This window comes from Bison bison, unplaced genomic scaffold (genome assembly GCF_000754665.1).
Source record: "Bison bison bison isolate TAMUID 2011002044 unplaced genomic scaffold, Bison_UMD1.0 scf7180017863646, whole genome shotgun sequence".
Lineage (NCBI taxonomy): Eukaryota > Metazoa > Chordata > Mammalia > Artiodactyla > Bovidae > Bison > Bison bison.
Window position 1 is genome coordinate 1,050,635 of NW_011494218.1, and position 18,048 is coordinate 1,068,682.

The window sequence follows — 18,048 nt, forward strand, 5'->3', positions numbered from 1 at the left end:
TCTGTGGGAAAGGGAGAGGGTGGGATGATTTGGGAGAATGGCATTGAAACATGTATAATATCATATAAGAAAAGAATCGCCAGTCCAGGTTTGATGCAGGATACAGGATGTCTCTGCTTTTTAATATGCTGTCTAGGTTGGTCATAACTTTTCTTCCAAGGAGTAAGCGTCTTTTAATTTCATGGCTGCAGTCACCATCTGCAGTGATTTTGGAGCCCAAGAAAAGAAAGTCTGTCACTGTTTCATTGTTTCCCCGTCTATTTGCCATGAAGTGATGGGGCCGGATGCCATGATCTTAGTTTTCTGAATGTTGAGCTTTAAACCAACTTTTTCAGTCTCCTCTTTCACTTTAATCAAGAGGCTCTTTAGTTCTTCTTTACTTTCTGCCATAAGTGTGGTGTCATCTGCATATCTGAGGCTATTGATATTTCCCCTGGCAATCTTGATTCCAGCTTGTGATCATCCAGCCCAGTGTTTCTCATGATGTACTCTGCATATAAGTCAAATAAGCAGGGTGACAATATACAGGCTTGAGGTACTCCTTTTCCTATTTGGAACCAGTCTGTTGTTCCATGTCCAGTTCTAACTGTTGCTTCCTGACCTGCATACAGATTTCTCAAGAGGTGGGTCAGGTGGTCTGGTATTCACATCTCTTGAAGAATTTTCCACAGTTTATTGTGATCCACACAGTCAAAGGCTTTGGTATTGTCAATAAAGCAGAAATATATGTTTTCCTGCAACTCTCTTGCTTTTTCGATGATCCAGTGGATGTTGGCAATTTGATCTCTGGTTCCTCTGCCTTTTCTAAATCCAGCTTGAACACCTGGAAGTTCATGATTCATGTACTGTTGAAGCCTAGCTGGAGAATTTTGAGTATTACTTTGCTAGCATGTGAGATGGGTGCAGTTGTGCAGTAGTTTGAGCATTCTTTGGCATTGTCTTTCTTTGGGATTGGAATGAAAACTGAAGCTAAAGTTAAAAGCTTTCAATGATTTAAAAAAATATATGTACGTGTTATTTGTTTTAGTTATAGTGGGAACAATCTGTGTAGGATAAAGCTTAATTTATGCTATAAGGTCCTGGATGCTGGAACAAATATAATCATCTATGAAAAAAACAGGGCTTCCCAGGTGACTCAGATGGTAAAGAACATGCCTGCAATGCAGGAGACCCCTGTTCGATTCCTGGGTTGGGAAGATGCATGGGAGAAGGGATATACTTACCCACTTCAGTATTTTGGGGGCTTCTCTGTTGTCTCAGATGTTAAAGAATCCATCTGCAATACGGGAGACCTGCGTTTGATCTCTGAGTCAGGAAGATGCCCTGGAGAAGAGAATGGCTACCATCTCCAGCATTCTTGCCTGGAGAATTCCATGGACAGAGGAGGCTGGCAGGCTGCAGTGCATGGGGTTTTCAAGAGTCTGACATGACTGAGCGACTAAGTGCATACACACACGTGACAAAACATAGAACTAAATGTTTAGTTACATGATTGATTCTATTTTTCTTGCCATAAGAAAAAATTTTAAGAATAATAGTGCATTGTAGTTTTTTTTTTTTAATTCTGTAAGTGCATTACATCATGCTTTCAGAGCCATCATCTTATTTTCCTTAAAATAACTTACAATTGAAAATATGAAATTCAAAGAAGTTTAACCACCTAAAGTCCCACATCTAATATGTGTGTGTCTGGAAGCAAAACCCCAATTTTCCTATTTCAAGTATAAGACTCTTGATTTCTCATTACACTAATAGTGTGGTAATCACAAGGATGTAAATTCTTTGATGCCCAACTTTATATTGAAATGAAAATTGTGAGCATATTGTAAAGGTTGCACTTAGAATGACTGCCCAAGTTGGCTCAGTGTTCTTAAGGCTTTCCTCCCCGTTTCTAGGAGATTGGCTCTGCCCCCACAGAAGTGCCTGCATGAAGCTTTTGCCGTTTTTTTCCCTCCTGAAATGTTCCCCGGCCCTGCCACCAGCCAGATATTATCACTGCCTCATTTTTGAATTTTGACTCTGAATCGCCTCTTTAAAATTTTAAATGGGATACTCTACTTGACTTTTTACATCTGATTATGACCTGGAGTGCTCTATCTGGGATCTCCATTTGCCAACTCAGAATTTTAAGGCTCAGTCTGTGCCGCAGGCCTAATTACTGGCTCATGCCCCAGTATTTTAGTCCCTGTCCAATTGTTTTTTTTTTTTTTTCATCAAAAGTATATAATTTATTTTTGCATGCAATGTGTTTATTATTGTTATTTTAAATAAATTAGTAAATTTTTTCAGTTTTCACTTCTGGTACAGTAAATTATCAATAGATAAAACCCACATATACACAAGTTCTTTGAGGTCTTCAGTAATTTTCAAAGATACAAATGGGCCCTCAAATTAAGAGAACACTATATAAGACATATTATACATAATACATTATTCTTCAAAACTACCCTATAACGCAAATATTTTTATCCTTATTTTATAGAAAATGAAACCAAGACATAGGAGAGTAAATAATTTGCCTAGAATCAAATCATCAGACACCAAAGCTCATTATTTCTCCTCATGCTCTCTTGCTCCTCTTATTAAAGCTGGCCTTATGATTGGTCTACTTGTGAGACTGAGTATAGAAATGGACAATGGGCTTGGACTTCTGCTTTTCTAGGAGCTGACTTTAAACAGTTGTGAAACTAAACGGAAACCTTGAAGTTCACTATTTATTAAATAAGAGTATGTATGAAAGACAACATTGTAACTATACCAGGTGGGCATGGGTTTAATGATGGCTTGCCTCCAATCAACAGCTTGGTACCTAACGCAGGCTTGGCAAAATAGGAAGGAAGCATTGTGTGGCACTGGAAAAAAGTACTGAACTGGTAGCCAGAGTCCAGGTTCTATCCCAGGGTCTGGATCTGTTGCTAATATCCTACAACTCATAAAACAATTTTTTCACCATCATGGGCTTCCATTACTTTGTTAAATAAAGGCAGAAAATTGAACTATCCCTAAGCAGCTTTCTATCTATCTCCAAATTTTCATATTTCTGTGAATTAAATAGGTATTACATGTATGCTAAGATGTATTTACACACAATTCCTTGCCCCCTATATTTCTCCTAATTCCTGTTATAAGGTCTGAGATCTTATATGTAGAACTTACTCATTGAGTTTTGAAGAGTTCCTTAGCATCTAGGGTTCATTAGTATTGAACAAAAGCTTTGGGGTTATTTGGATTTGTTTTTAAAAAATAGAGCTAGTAAAATCTGTAGTGAATATTTAGCTTTTTCTAACTCTTTATAACCTAGTACTAGAAGGAAGCCAGGGCTTTTAATTTATCTTATAAATTTAATTTGAATCACTTTGACTCCCATATTTGACAATTGTTAAACTGTGTCCTAATGATACTGAGACAGAGTCATAAGAGAGCCCATTGTCCAGAGCACAGGACTATAATTTAGGATATTTTGTGTTGCCAGATAAGGAATATACTATAGTTTCATTTTCCCCCCTCACTTTCTCTAGTCACTTTATTGCTCTGATTTTTTCTTTTTTATTTATGATTCTTTCATTTTTATTTTTTTCTTTTTTAATTATTTATAATTCACCTACCCTAAAATGCATGTTTTTACACTATATTCTTCAATTCTTTTCCACAAAATTGTGCAGTCTAATCCCAGTATACTTTGTGTCTCTCCAAGAAAGCTGTCATTTCCCATTTACCCATCTCCTCAGCTTTTGGCAGCCATAATCCATGTTTTGTCTCTGTGTTTGCCTGTTCTGCATGTTTCATACACATTGGATCATACAACATGTGACCTATTGAGTCTGACTTAATGTTTTTGAGATTCATCTGTATTGTCACATGAGTCAGTACCCCATCCTTTTTAAAGGCCAAATAATATTTCATTGTATGGATATATCACATTTGTTATCTGTTTATCCATTAATAGATGTTTGAATTGTTTCCACATTATGAATCATGCTCCTATGGATATTTGTATACAAGTTCACATATGGACATATATTCATTTCTCACAGGTACATACCTAGAAGTAGAATTACTAGATCACGTGGTAACTGGATGTTTAACCTTGTGTGGAACTACCAAACTATTTCCCAGAGCTGCTGCATTATTTACATTTTTACCAGCAAGGGAGGGATAAGGAATGTAGTTCTTCTAAATCCTCACCAGTACTTTTCATTATGCATCTCTTTTGATATAGCCATCTTAGCAGATATGAAATGGCACCATATAGTCAATTGTTTTTCTGATTCATAAGCCACCAAGTTTACTTACAATACAGTATTCTGTGACATCATATTTTTATTATCAATATAATAATTTTTATTGAAATATTATTGTTATTTTAATGCGTAAAACCACCTTTCCATTTCCTTTCTCATATTTTTTAGTCTCATTTTTTGGGCCTATAATTTTTCAACCATTTAAAATGAACGGAGTCCATTCAATGGTTTCTTTATCACTAAAGACCTTCATCTGTCCACGTAGATGCATCACTGTAGCTCTTTGCAAATGAATCTACAGGATTAGTCTGGAAGAATCACCTCCAAGGACATGGTTTTAACAGCTTTAGTCCTACATATTCCTCAGTAACTTAACCCCATATGGAACTGCATTAAATCACTGCCGTCTTTGATTGAAAGAGTTACAAGGAAGAGATTCCTCTAGCACTTAGTGAAGAAAAACAGTGACTGTGGTGAATATGTCATGTAGAGTTCTTGTTTACTTGAAGGACTGTTTACTTGTTTACTACTGAAAAAGATGCAGTCACATTTGCTTTTCTTCTGTTTCTCTTTGAAGGGGAGAAATGTCTTCTTTCCATGAAATTCATGTTGTTCAGTTGGCTTGTTAGAATTTGATTTTATTGTATTGATTGTAAAATCTCATTGTAAGCCCCTAAACAAGACTCAGGTAGAAAAGGTGAACTTGAGAGTCAGAAAAGGTGAACTTGATATTATGAAGCAATAAATACAAGTTCTGGCATGGATGCAGTTATTTTGTTGTTGTTTAACTTTATATTAATCATATAACCTTTTGATGGTCACTAATCAAGTGATAGAGATGAGGTAGAGGACTACTAAGGTTCCTTGTTGAACTAAGTTGCTCATTCTATGTTTCATTAGATATCAAACAATATAATAGTAATATTTTCCTGGATATATTTACCTGAAATCTTGATTAGTAAGTAAAAAAATATTTCAAAGAAGTTAATCGGAAAGTTACTGACATTAAGAAAACAGCTAGTATACTAGTGACTTTATGTTACAAGCTTTGGCTGTTTAACAGATTTATGAATATATAGGGTTCTCCCTTTAAAATCATCTGCTCAAGCCTGCATGTGCTGTGGTTGTGTTATATTTTGATTTCCAGTGTTACATTTTATATGCTAATGGCCACAAAAATGCATAATAACCATTCTCTTAAATTTATAAACATTGTACTGAGGTCTAATTTTGGACTTGAGCACAATCTTGAATGATATTAGTTTAGCCCAAGGAATGATTCAGGCTTGGGCAATTGTGTTCTGTGGAGTAAAAAGGTTTTTTAGAAAGGAAATCTTGTTTCTTGATTTTGTATGATAAATCTTTATAACCAAATGCTAACAGAAATTACATGCAATTATTTCTCATTTTTTTCTGAACAGAGGGCCTATATTTCAGGCTTATTGTTGATATATTATTAAAAACTTTCTCTCTTTTGTATCTTCTTTTTTATCTTTCTGCAGGATGTTTTCACTCCAGAATGCAAATTTAAGGAATCTGTGTTTGAAAACTACTATGTGATCTATTCTTCCACACTGTACCGTCAGCAAGAATCAGGCCGAGCTTGGTTTTTGGGACTCAATAAGGAAGGTCAGATTATGAAGGGGAACAGAGTGAAGAAAACCAAGCCCTCATCACATTTTGTACCAAAACCTATTGAAGGTATGAGCCGAGCTTCTTTTCTTTAGATCCAGATCTGTGTGTTGATGCCAGTTCTGCTCTTTGTCCTTTCACTCAGGGGAGATTGTTTTTAATGCAGCAGATCAGAACAAAGATTCAGGAAATACAATAGTACTACTTCCTATCAAAAAAAAATCTATTACAAATACTTGGCACTTAGAGAAAAACTACTTGAATACAGAGGCTAGAATTTCTTGAAAGTAGAAAAATAGTAGCAGTGACCATTTGGAATATAATTTCTTTCTTTAATGAACTCAGTGATTTAATTTCTCAGGCTACACTCTTGAAAAACCGATAATACTATTATAGTGCTTTAAAGTTTTATCAAGGCTTTTAGAAATATATTTGTATCCTAATTGCTACATTATTATGAACAAACTTCACGATCTGATGTATTCAGTTTTCTTTGTATTTTTTCAAGAAAGAAAATATCTGTTTACTGTGATAATAAATATTATAGTTTTTAAATTTTATCTTTCCCCACTGAGCCTATGCCTTCCTCTCCCTTGATCATATAATATGGTGCCCATTTATTTCAGTTGATGAGTGAACTAAGTAATTTAATGCTGAGGAAACCCGTTTTTGGCAACTCATTCCCTAAGAAGGACAAACACATACCATTGGGGTAACAGCACATGTACTATATTCAGTCAAGCTTTTTAATACAGACTGAAAAAGCAGCAGTAGTCTAGATATTTACCAACACACACTCTTCTCTAGAAGTCACATTATAATCACTTAAAACATCAGTTCATTTTCCTTGTCTGAAGAAATGAGAAAATTGCTATTTTGTGATTTATTTGCAAAGAGCAAATAGTGCATTGCTATTCTGTGATTTAGCCAGGCTCGCTGTCCCATATCTAGAAGGGACAGTGTAGGGACACAGTGCCTTCTGTAGATCCCAAAGGACTGTAACTGTCAGCAAACACTTGGTAAATCAATACTGTGTTCAAAGCACTGGGGGGAAATGTGACATTCAAAGCTTCTAGACCCTCTCAAACCTCCCATCACACACTGTGCTTTTAACCACACAGAACAGAACTTTCTTCTGTTCTACATTTTTTTTCTGTTTGTAATATGTTTTTACTATTTTGGGCTTTATGTAGTTATTTTGCCTTTCTCTCTCACAAAATTCTATTCATGTGCCTGGGAAATGCCTGTCAGACCTTGTAAAAAATTAATTCAAGGAGTCAGTACTTCTATGGAGGGCCTCCCTGACTTCCTTCAAGTAGAATTGAACACTCTGTTACCTTATTATTGTATCTTGTTCTCTCTGCTAGAAATTATCACATTGTATTAAATCTGTCTCTGTCTCTTCTTATCCATGATTAGATTACTTTGTTTACGTTTTATTTCTTTTTCTTTATTAGAGTATAATTGCCTTATAATGTTGTGTTCCTTTCTGCTGTACAAGGAAGTGAATCAGTTCCCTCTTGCAACTCCCTTCTATACCCACCCACCATCTCACCCTTCCAGATCATCACAGAACATGGAGTTGAGCTCCCTTTGCTATATAGCAGCTTCCTGCTAGCTCTCTATTTTACACATGGTAGTGTATATATGTCAATCCTAATTTCCCAGTTTGTCCCTTCCCCTTTTCTTCCTGTGTCCACACATCCATTCTCTACATCTGCATCTCTATTCCTGAAAATGGGTTCATCTGAACCATTGTTCTAGATTCCACGTATATGCATTAATATACAATATTTGTTTTTCTCTTTCTGACTTCACTCTGTATGACAAACTCTAGGTCCATCTACATCTCTACAAATGACCCAATTTTGTTCCTTTTATATGGATGAGTAATATTCCATTGCATATATGTACCACATCTTTATCCATTCATCTGTTGTTGGGCCTTTAGATTGTTTCCATGTTTTGACTATTGTAAATAGTGACATAGTGAACAATGGGGTACATGCATCATTTTGAATTGTGGTTTTCCTAGGGTATATGCCCCGTAGTGGGATTGCTGGATCATATGGCTTACTCCTGGGAAGGAAAGCTATGACAAATCTAGACAGCATATTAAAAAACAGAGACATCACTTTGCTGACAAAGGTCCATATAGTCAAAGTTACGGTTTTTCCAGTATTCATGTATGGATGTGAGAGTTGGATCATAAACAAGGCTAAGCAGAGAAGAACTGATGCTTTCAAGCTGTGGTGTTGGAGAAGACTCTTGAGAGTTTCTTGGAGATCAAACCAGCCAATCCTAAAGGAATCAACCCTGAATATTCATTGGAAGGACTGATGCTAAAGCTGAAGCTCCTGTCCTTTGGCCCCCTGATGGGAAGAGCTGGTTCACTGGAGAAGACCCTGACGCTGGGAAAGACTGAAGGCAAAAGCAGAAGAGGGCAGCAGAGCATGAGATGGTTAAGTAGTATCACTGACTCAATGGAAATGAATCTGAGCAAACTCCAGGAGATAGTAAGGATAGGGAAGCCTGATGTGCTGCAGTCTATGGGGTTGCAGAGTCAGACATGACTTAGTGACTGAACAACAATAATAATGGCAGTTCTATTTTTAGCTTTTTAAGGAACCTCTATACTGTTTTCCACAATTGCTATACAGATGTTTTATTTTTCTCATATATCCTTGTATCTTGTACAATATCTGATGTATTGTAGAGAGATATTCAATAATTACTGTCAATTGGATAAGTGAACAAGTAAATGAACAGATGAATGCATAGATAAATACAAAGACAAGGAAGAACTATATGCTCCAGAAAACTTTTCCATATTTTTGGAGGTCCTAAGTATTGTTACTAATGACAGTAATTTAATATAAAAATGATATATTACATGTTGCCAGAAATGATATTGAGATTTATAGAAAGAGCCAGCACTTCCAGCAAAAGGAAGACATTGGAAAGTTGTTATTTTAACACATCTTCAAGGCTAAGACAGGTTCAGAACATTTGAGACAGGAGGTAGGGATTAGGCAGACAAAACCACTCCAGGTGCAGGATGAGTAAACTATTAAAACTATTGAACCGTTTTTATTTGTACATTTAAGTTGATTTTTTGTTGTAATAAAAGTAGTGCATGCTCATTAACAATTTTGGAAAATTCATGAAAGCATAAAAGTAAAAAAGTCCATGTGTTTTATTTATTCCTTTTATAAATAATGCATTTCATACCCCGCCCTCCCCCCAAATTAAATACCTGTAACCAACCCTCCTAATCATGACTTCTGTCTGCACTGTAGCTAGAGAAGCCTTTTCTTGGGTATGAATGACCATGTACAAATTTATAACAGGAATGTATACTATTACCATGTTCTGAGTTTGAGAGCTGCCTTAATTCTTCACATTTGCTGCATTTCAGTACAAATGTGGAAAAGACAACCAAGCATTCCTTCTTGTAAATGTTAGAATTAGATTCAGTTGTGTACAACACAAAACCCATGTTCAGAGCAGCTTAATTAAACAAAGTGTTATTGTCTCACAAGCCAAATATACAAACCTGCTGTCCAGGACTGGTTCTATAGCTCTGCAATTGTTAGGGACCAGCCCCTTTCCCTTCACAGCTTCACCTTCCATCCTGTGTTTAGAAGATAGGCAGTGTTAATAAGGGGTTGCAAGAGCATCTATTCAGACAGATGGATGGACTTGATATTTAAACCCATTACCATGTACATTGCACATCAACCTGTACTTACCCTCCCCTGGAATTTTAGACAACAGCACAGGCTTCACCATTCCTAGTTTTGCCCTTTCAAAGCATTGTTCACACCACAGATAAGTAGCTTCCCTAGATTTAAATTGTCTGATGGTGACCTCCCCCTTTAGCTTCAAATATAGAAGCCAAATACTTTCTGACAAAGAATTAGAGACAATCTCCTCCTTTTCTCCTCCCTCCTCCTTCAAAGAGCTCATTGCTCAGCTCCTGCAGGTGGTTGGATATTCAGGATCGAATTTCTTCCTCCTGAAAAGAATGTGAGTGCTTTCCAAGAGTTAAGGTTCAAGAACTTAATCCTTGACTGAGAAATATATTTCTTTTTTTTTTTTTTTTGAGAAATATATTTCTAAAGTGAAATTAGTAAATATCAGTTGAAAGCCACTGCTACAGAAATAATAAATTTGAACTAAAAGAACATTTACCATTTTCTACCAATTTATTTTCCAGTGGGGAGATAAGACTAACACAGCTTGTACATACCTTTACTCACACACCTTTAGAACAGTTACAGTTATCCATTCTGCCTGTTAGAACTGTTGCTTTAAACTAATAGAATCTGGATAAAGTTCCAGCAGTATAATGTAGATCATATTTTCCCAAGCATTAGTATCAGAACCACCTGGAGTGGTTTTAAAAGCTACCAATTCTTAGGCCAAATCTCCCAAGTATTCAGATTTTATACTCTAAGTAATTTTGATAGCAACTAGGTTTGAGATTTGGTGTTCTAAACTGACCTTGGTGTTTCTATGCTCACTTTGATCCTATCTGGCCATAGGAAATATTTAAATATATTCAAATTATTATGATCTATATATTTTAAAAGTCTAATCTAATATGGCATCTGGTCCCATCACTTCATGGCAAATGGGAGAGAAAGTGGAAGCAGTGACAGATTTTATTTTCTTAGGCACCAAAATAACTGCAGATAGTGACTGCAGCCATGAAGTTAAAAGATGTTTGCTCCTTGAAAGGAAGGCTGTGACAAAACTAGACAGCTTATTAAAAAGCAGAGACATCACTTTGCCAACAAAGGTCTGTATAGTCAAAGCTATGGTTTTTCCAGTAGTCATGTATGGATGTAAGAGTTTGACTGTAAAGAAGACTGAGCGCCAAAGAATTGATGTTTTCAAATTGTAGTGCTAGAGAAGACTCTTGAGAGTCCTTTAGACTGCAAGGAGATCAAACCAGTAAATCTTAAGGGAAATCAACCCTGAATATTCATTGGAATGACTGATACTGAAGCTGAAGCTCCAATACTTTGGGCACCTGATGCAAAGAGCCAACTCATTGGAAGAGACCCTGATGCTGGGAAAGACTGAAGGAAAAAGGAGAAAGGGGTGGCAGAAGATGAGATGGTTGGATGGCATCACCAACCCAATTTGAGTAAATTATTTGAGATAGTGGAATCTCAAAGAGTTGGACACAACTTAGAAACTAAACAACAACAACAAATCTAATATAGAGTAAATTCTCATTCTGACACCTTGGAATTAAATGTATTAAACATTTTACATGTTTAGCTTTCCTACTGCTATTAGGATGGTTGTACATTAGTGCTAGGTTAAATTACTAAGTGGACTTAATAGAGGTAATACCAAATATTATACCAAATTGATCACTAAGAAATTAACTTGATAGTAATCAATTAGACTTCAGGCTATACTACAAAGCTACAGTCATCAAGACAGTATGGTACTGGCACAAAGACAGAAATATAGATCAATAGAACAAAATAAACCACAGAGATAAATCCACACATCTATGGACACCTTATCTTTTACAAAGGAGGCAAGAATATACAATGGAGAAAAGACAATCTCTTTAACAAGTGGTCAACCACGTGTAAAAGAATTAAACTGGAACACTTTCTAACGCCATACATAAAAATAAACTCAAAATGGTTTAAAGATCTAAACGTAAGACCAGAAACCATAAAACTCCTAGAGGAAAACATAGGCAAAACACCCTCCGACATAAACCACAGCAGGATCCCCTATGACCCACCTCCCAGAGTAATGGAAATAAATGCAAAAATAAACAAATGGGACCTAATTAAACTTAAAAGCTTTTGCACAACGAAGGAAACTATAAGCAAGGTAAAAAGACAGCCTTCAGAATGGGAGAAAATAATAGCAAAAGAAGCAACTGACAAAGAATTAATCTCAAAAATGTACAAGCAACTCCTGCAGCTCAATTCCAGAAAAGTAAATGACCTAATCAAAAAATGGGCCAGAGAACTAAACAGACAGTTCTCCAAAGAAGACATACAGAGGGCTAACAAACACATGAAAAGATGCTCAGCATCACTCATTATCAGAGAAATGCAAATCAAAACCACAGTGAGGTACCATCTCACACCGATCAGAATGGCTGCGATCCAAAAGTCTACAAACAATAAATGCTGGAGAGGGTGTGGAGAAAAGGGAACCCTCTTATACTGTTGGTGGGAACGCAAACTGGTACGGCCACTATGAGAACTGTGTGGAGATTCCTTTAAAAATTTGGAAATAGAACTGCTATATGACCCAGCAATCCCACTGCTGGGCATGTACACTGAGGGAACCAGAATTGAAAGATACACATGTACCCCAATGTTCATCGCAGCACTGTTTATAATAGCCAGAACATGGAAGCAACGTAGATGTCTGTCAGCAGACAAATGGATAAGAAAGCTGTAGTACATATACATAATGGAATATTACTCAGCCATTAAAAAGAATACATTTGAATCAGTTCTAATGAGGTGGATGAAACTGGAGCCTATTATATAGAGTGAAGTAAGCCAGAAAGAAAAACACCAATACAGTATACTAATGCATACATAAGGAATTTAGAAAGATGGTAACAATAACCCTGTATGTGAGACAGCAAAAGAGACACCGATGTATAGAACAGTCTTTTGGACTCTGTGGGAGAAGGCGAGGGTGGGATGATTTGAGAGAATAGCATTGAAACATGTATTTATCATATGTGAAACAGATTGCCAGTCCAGGTTTGATGCATGAGACAGAGTGCTCAGGGCCAGAGCACTGGAATGACCCAGAGGGATGGGATGGGGAGGGAGGTGGGAGGGATGGGGGACACATGTACACTCATGGCTGATTCATGTCAATGTATGGAAAAACCACTACAATATTGTAAAGTAATTAGCCTTCAATAAAATAAATAAATTTAAAAGAAAAGATTGAAATATTAGAAGAAAATAGACTCTGCCACTAATAAATCCAGATAAATGTCTTAAAAAAGCTCTTACCACTGATTTACTAAGTAATTTTGAGAAAACAATTTATTACTTCAAAGTAAGTTATCTCTGGAAATGTGGTTGATTATAAATTCCATCTATTTCACCGAAATAGTATGAAGATTAGACACTGTAAGAAGGTTAGATTTCTCAAATCTGTCAGATCAATGCAAAGTGCCTTTTCCATTTTCCCTTGGAAATTGGACATTGTGTTACTGTGTTAGGTACTGGAGAAAGGCTGTCAGGCATGGTATTGAATAAAGTATTAGAGACAATGAAAATTGAATTTGGAGGGAAAATAATCTATTCAAAAACTATGTACTAAGACACCAAAGAAGTGAATAAATCAGGAGTCATGACTTTGTAAAGCTACTATCGAGAAGATAACTAATGGCAAATTATTTGATGTTTTTATTTCAGTTAACTTGAAAGAAAACTAGATGGCTTGTTTTTTCCAAAATCATCTTTTGGACCCAACAATACTAAAAGACAAAAAACAGATGTAGTAAAAATGTACCTTTTATGCTCCTGATTGTTTCCATTACAGAAAATATAATAGCAGCCTTTCTCTCTCTCTCTCTCTCTCCATCTTTTGAGTGTGGGATCTCTGCCAGCCTGTGACAACTTATTCCCCCTAACCAGTGTAACTCATTCAAAGCAGCTTTTTTTCTGGTTTTGAATTTGATCTTCAATAAAGCCCTCCTACTCTCTGTGACACATTCTTCTTCCATCTCTCTCTCTCTCTCTCATGCACACAAATACTGCTTCTGATGTCTTTCTAAATGAAGGTACAGATCTTTTTGTTCATGATGTCTCCTAACTCTTTATAATAAATATTTACAGCACACTGGGTGCATCCCTTTGGCAATGCATTGCTTCTGAACCAGCACTTAAAGTTCTTCTACAGTTCCAAAGGGATTCTATGTGACATTAATTAAGGTGTGAAATTGCTTCCTGTTAATTGCCCACACTCTTCCATGATCTGCTATTAAGACAATTAAGTTTCTTTAATGGTACATTAACTAACAGAGCAATCTAACCTTTCCACTTCTTGGAAATTACAGAGCGCCAAGGAAAATTTGATTAAATTGGTAGTAATAAAAAGATTAGCCATATTTCATTCCTCTTTGATGGAAACTGATATAACATGGGGGTTCTTTATCAAGTGTCATTTATGAGTTTTATTAGAAACTGGAATTATCTTGCCTCCATTTGGAAAACAGAATCCATCAGCAACAATTACAGTTGCCTTCCTCTGAAGTTTCTCAACTCTTCAGTCCAAAGAAATACTATCAAGGATTTACACCTAGTTCTTCCATAATTATCAAAACTTTCAACTTTTTAATGATTTATAAGAATCCAGTATTAATATAAAAGTAATAATCAGTAGCAGTTGTACTATATACTGTGTACAAATTTACTATTTGCTAAGTACAAATTTTAAAACATTTGAAAGATTTTTTGTTATTTTCAACATTCCTCCTAACAGAAGTATCATTTGCTAGTCAGTGACACTTTGGGAGGAAACATTAAGATTAAGAATATTATCCCAATTTTAAACACAAGGAAACTGAGTTTAAGAGCGATTACATAGCTCACCCAGGTCCATATAGCTGTTGCTGCTGCTGCTAAGTCACTTCAGTCATGTCCAACTCTGTGCAACCCCATAGATGGCAGCCCACCAGGCTCCCCCGTCCTTGGGATTCTCCAGGCAAGAACACTGGAGTGGGTTGCCATTTCCTTCTCCAGTGCATAAAAGTGAAAGTGAAGTCACTCAGTTGTGAAAGACCCTTAGCGACCCCATGGACTGCAGCCTACCTGGTTCTTCTGTCCATGGGAGTTTCCAGGCAAGAGTACTGGAGTGGGGTGCTGTTTCCTTCTCCGGGTCCATATAACTAGAAAGAGGCAAAACTGAGCCACCAGGGAAGTCAAGATTAGAGTTGTTATCTCTACCAAATACTGGTAGAGCAGCCAGCAAGCTGTTGAATGAGGACTGACCATACATTCAATAGTGACTTGACAGGATTGATTTCAGAGGAGCTGTGGGAATGTCTAATTGGAGTTGATAGAAGTTATAACAAGAGTTAAAGGAAAGAAGAAAGTAATATTAAATGACTCTTCTGAGGAGTCTTGTTATAAAAGGAAAATAGAGAAATGGAGTACAAGGTGGAGAGAAACATGGTGGCTATGTGTTGGGGTTTGTTTGTTTAAAGCTGTTTAGCATATTTATAGACTGATGGGGGAGAAGGGGAAATTGGTCTTATAGGAGAGAGGGTCACTGAGTAACACTGACCAGAGGGGATGGGATCAAGTACACAAGTGGCAAAGTTAGGACTGGATTTAAATAGAAACAGGAAGAGTTCAAGCACTTTTAACAAGCAGGAAGCCAGGATATGCACAAGCAGATGTGTGCAGGTTGTTATAACTTTTGTGGTGGAAATATGAACGCTTTCTCTTCTGTATTTATTTTCCAAGTGAATTCAGAGTGTAGTTACTGACAAAAGGGAAGGAAAGAGGGAGAGATAAATGGAGAAGGAGAAAAAGAGAAAAGAAAGGGAAAGAAAGCAAGCCTATTTCCTCAGTCTAAGGAGGGTATGAGGCAGTTTTCAGAGTTTGAGGAGGAAGGAGAGATATGGAATAGTCACTTAGGAAGACGGGGAGAGGGAATTGGCTAGAGAAATGGAGGAGGATTCCACGAAGTACCCAGCACCCCCATGAGGTTTGGGGTCAAGATTTTTTTTTAAATATTTATTTATTTGGCTACACTGGATCTTATTGTGGCATGTGGGATCTTTAGTTGTGGCATGTGGGACTTTTAAGTAACATGCAGGATCTAGTTCCCTGACCAGGGATCGAACCCCAGCCCCCTACACTGGAAGCCCAGATTCTTAGCCATTGGACCACCAGAGAAGTCCCTAGGATCAAGATTTTGACTGAGACCAAGAAACTAAGTTTTTTCTCCAAACTCATTAAGCTGTTTGACTATAAGCTTAGAGCAGGAACTCTGGAGCTAATCACACATGATTCTGTTTATGTCCTTGAATGACCTTAAACAAACTACCCTTTCTGCTCTTCAGTTTCCTTAACTGAAAAAGGGATCAATTAAACTGTCTGTTAAGGTCATTTAAAATAATCTTACTGTATATAAAGTGCAGATACCGAGTAAGTGCTCAATTAATATTAGCTTAGACTCAGCAGTAAAGAATCCCCCTGCCAATACAGAAGACACAGGAGATGCAGGTTCTACCCCTGGGTCAGGAAGATCCCTTCTTGCCTGGGAAATTCCATGGGCAAGAAGAGCCTGGTGGGCTATAGTCCCTATGGTCACAAAGAGTCAGACATGACTTACTGACTAAAACAGCAAATGGTTAAGAAGACAGCAGTTTCTTAGAGGAATACCCCTTGGATTGTACCTGGAACCTGGCTTATTATAGTTTGATTTATAAATAATAGCAACCCCTGGGATTTAACTTTTAAGAAAGACATTATTTTAGTTTGTTTTTCAAGAGAAATGTATGATAACTAAAATAAAACCAACTATTGAATGTTAAATGTTTCAAACAGGGAATCTGAGCTATTATAATGGCAAGAGACACCTGCTGGTTCTGATAACTGCATTTACAGCAGAGGTACAGGTGAGAGAATATAATAGAAAATACTAAGTGGAAAGTCAACCCTGGAAAGACCCGTACCTAAACCTACAAAGAGAAGATGAAGTGATATATGTTTCGTCTTTTTCTTTTCTAATGGCACAATCTTGCATTTAAAAATAAAGCAAAATTTAAATAGAACAAATACCATATGTTACCATAAGGTTGGTAGCTTATGGTCTTGTTATGACCAAGTGTAGAATTTTAATTGATAACAGGACTGCAGGACTTTCTATACAAGTACGGGCACGATCTCTCAGGAAGCTGTGAGAATGATAGCCTTCCCTACACCAAGTCACTTAGTTATGAGTGTCAATCATGCAAATGTGTCCTCTTTACAACGAAGGGGTGAACTAAGGGTTCCTAATGGATGCCATGTCTTAAAACAATATGTAACGTGAGTTATGTTATTAGAAACCCTCACTTGTCCCTGTGTCTGCAAATAAGGAAGAGTATTCGCTCATGAAATCTCTGCCTCATTTTTATTCTGAAACCTGGGATAAACCCCTCTGCTTCGATGTGCTATAAATCAAGAAAAGTCAAAACATGAGTAAAACGAAACATTCAGAAGAAGAGAAGGAGGAAGAGCAAGGGTTGGGGAGGGAGAAGGGAAAGAAGAAGAAATTTAAACATATATGAGGAAAGAGGAAAAACAGAAAACTGATTTGAAGAAAGAGTTCTAAAGAGCCATACAGAAATATTTCCCTTTTCAAAGCATTATCTCCTTTTACCATTTATCCAGAACTAGGGCTTCCCTGGTGGCTCAGCAGTAAATCTGCCTGCCAATGCAGGAAATGTAGGTTCAATCCCTGGGTCAGGAAGATCCCCTGGAGAAGGAAATAGCAACCCACTCTAGTATTCTTGCCTGGGAAATTCCATGGACAGAAGAGCCTGGTAGGCTACAGTGCATGGGGTCACAAAGAATTGAATATGGCTTAGCAACTAAAACAAAAGCAACGACATTATGATATCACATGTGTTAGAGGAACCATAATACTTATCTCAAAAACATTATGTGGGGTGAAAAAAGAGCAAGTGTATTTTATCACACTAGAAAAAGAGCAAGAAATATGATCAAGACAACCTAGAAGAGCCATGTGACGGAGAAGTAATGTTGTTAATCAGCCAGGTATTATATTAGGATACTAAGCATTCTTGAAATTTGGATATTGAAACTTGTAAAAATAGTATGAAGTTAAATTGGGAAGTAACACCAAAGAAATCAGTTCTGTAACAACAGGTGGCCATTAAATCATGCCCACTAAAAATAAAGCCTGTATCACAAATGAAGCCCATAGGATTCTGAATGATACATGATTAGACAGTAACATCCCAAGTTTCCCGTAGAGAATTTGTTTCCAGTTGTTAAATCTTAAGGTAGCACTGAGTCTGAGTTTCTGTGAAACAGATTTGGGGAGCTGGGAAAACAAGAAAGATAGTAAGTTAGATTTTTTGTTTTATTCACTTTATTCTCAATTTAGAAATTACTCCTTATCAAAATAACTAGAATAT

At 36.7% G+C, this 18,048-nt stretch overlaps 1 protein-coding gene across 4 annotated transcripts in view; it reads left to right on the forward strand.

Moving 5' to 3' along the window:
• FGF12 (fibroblast growth factor 12) overlaps positions 1–18,048 on the forward strand; it is a 604,298-nt gene that overhangs the window by 570,943 nt on the left and 15,307 nt on the right. For all 4 annotated transcript variants that reach the window (XM_010833427.1, XM_010833426.1, XM_010833424.1 and 1 more), the window contains one exon: positions 5,744–5,942. In XM_010833427.1, the coding sequence (XP_010831729.1) occupies positions 5,744–5,942 (199 nt within the window). The remainder of the gene's footprint in view (positions 1–5,743; positions 5,943–18,048) is intronic.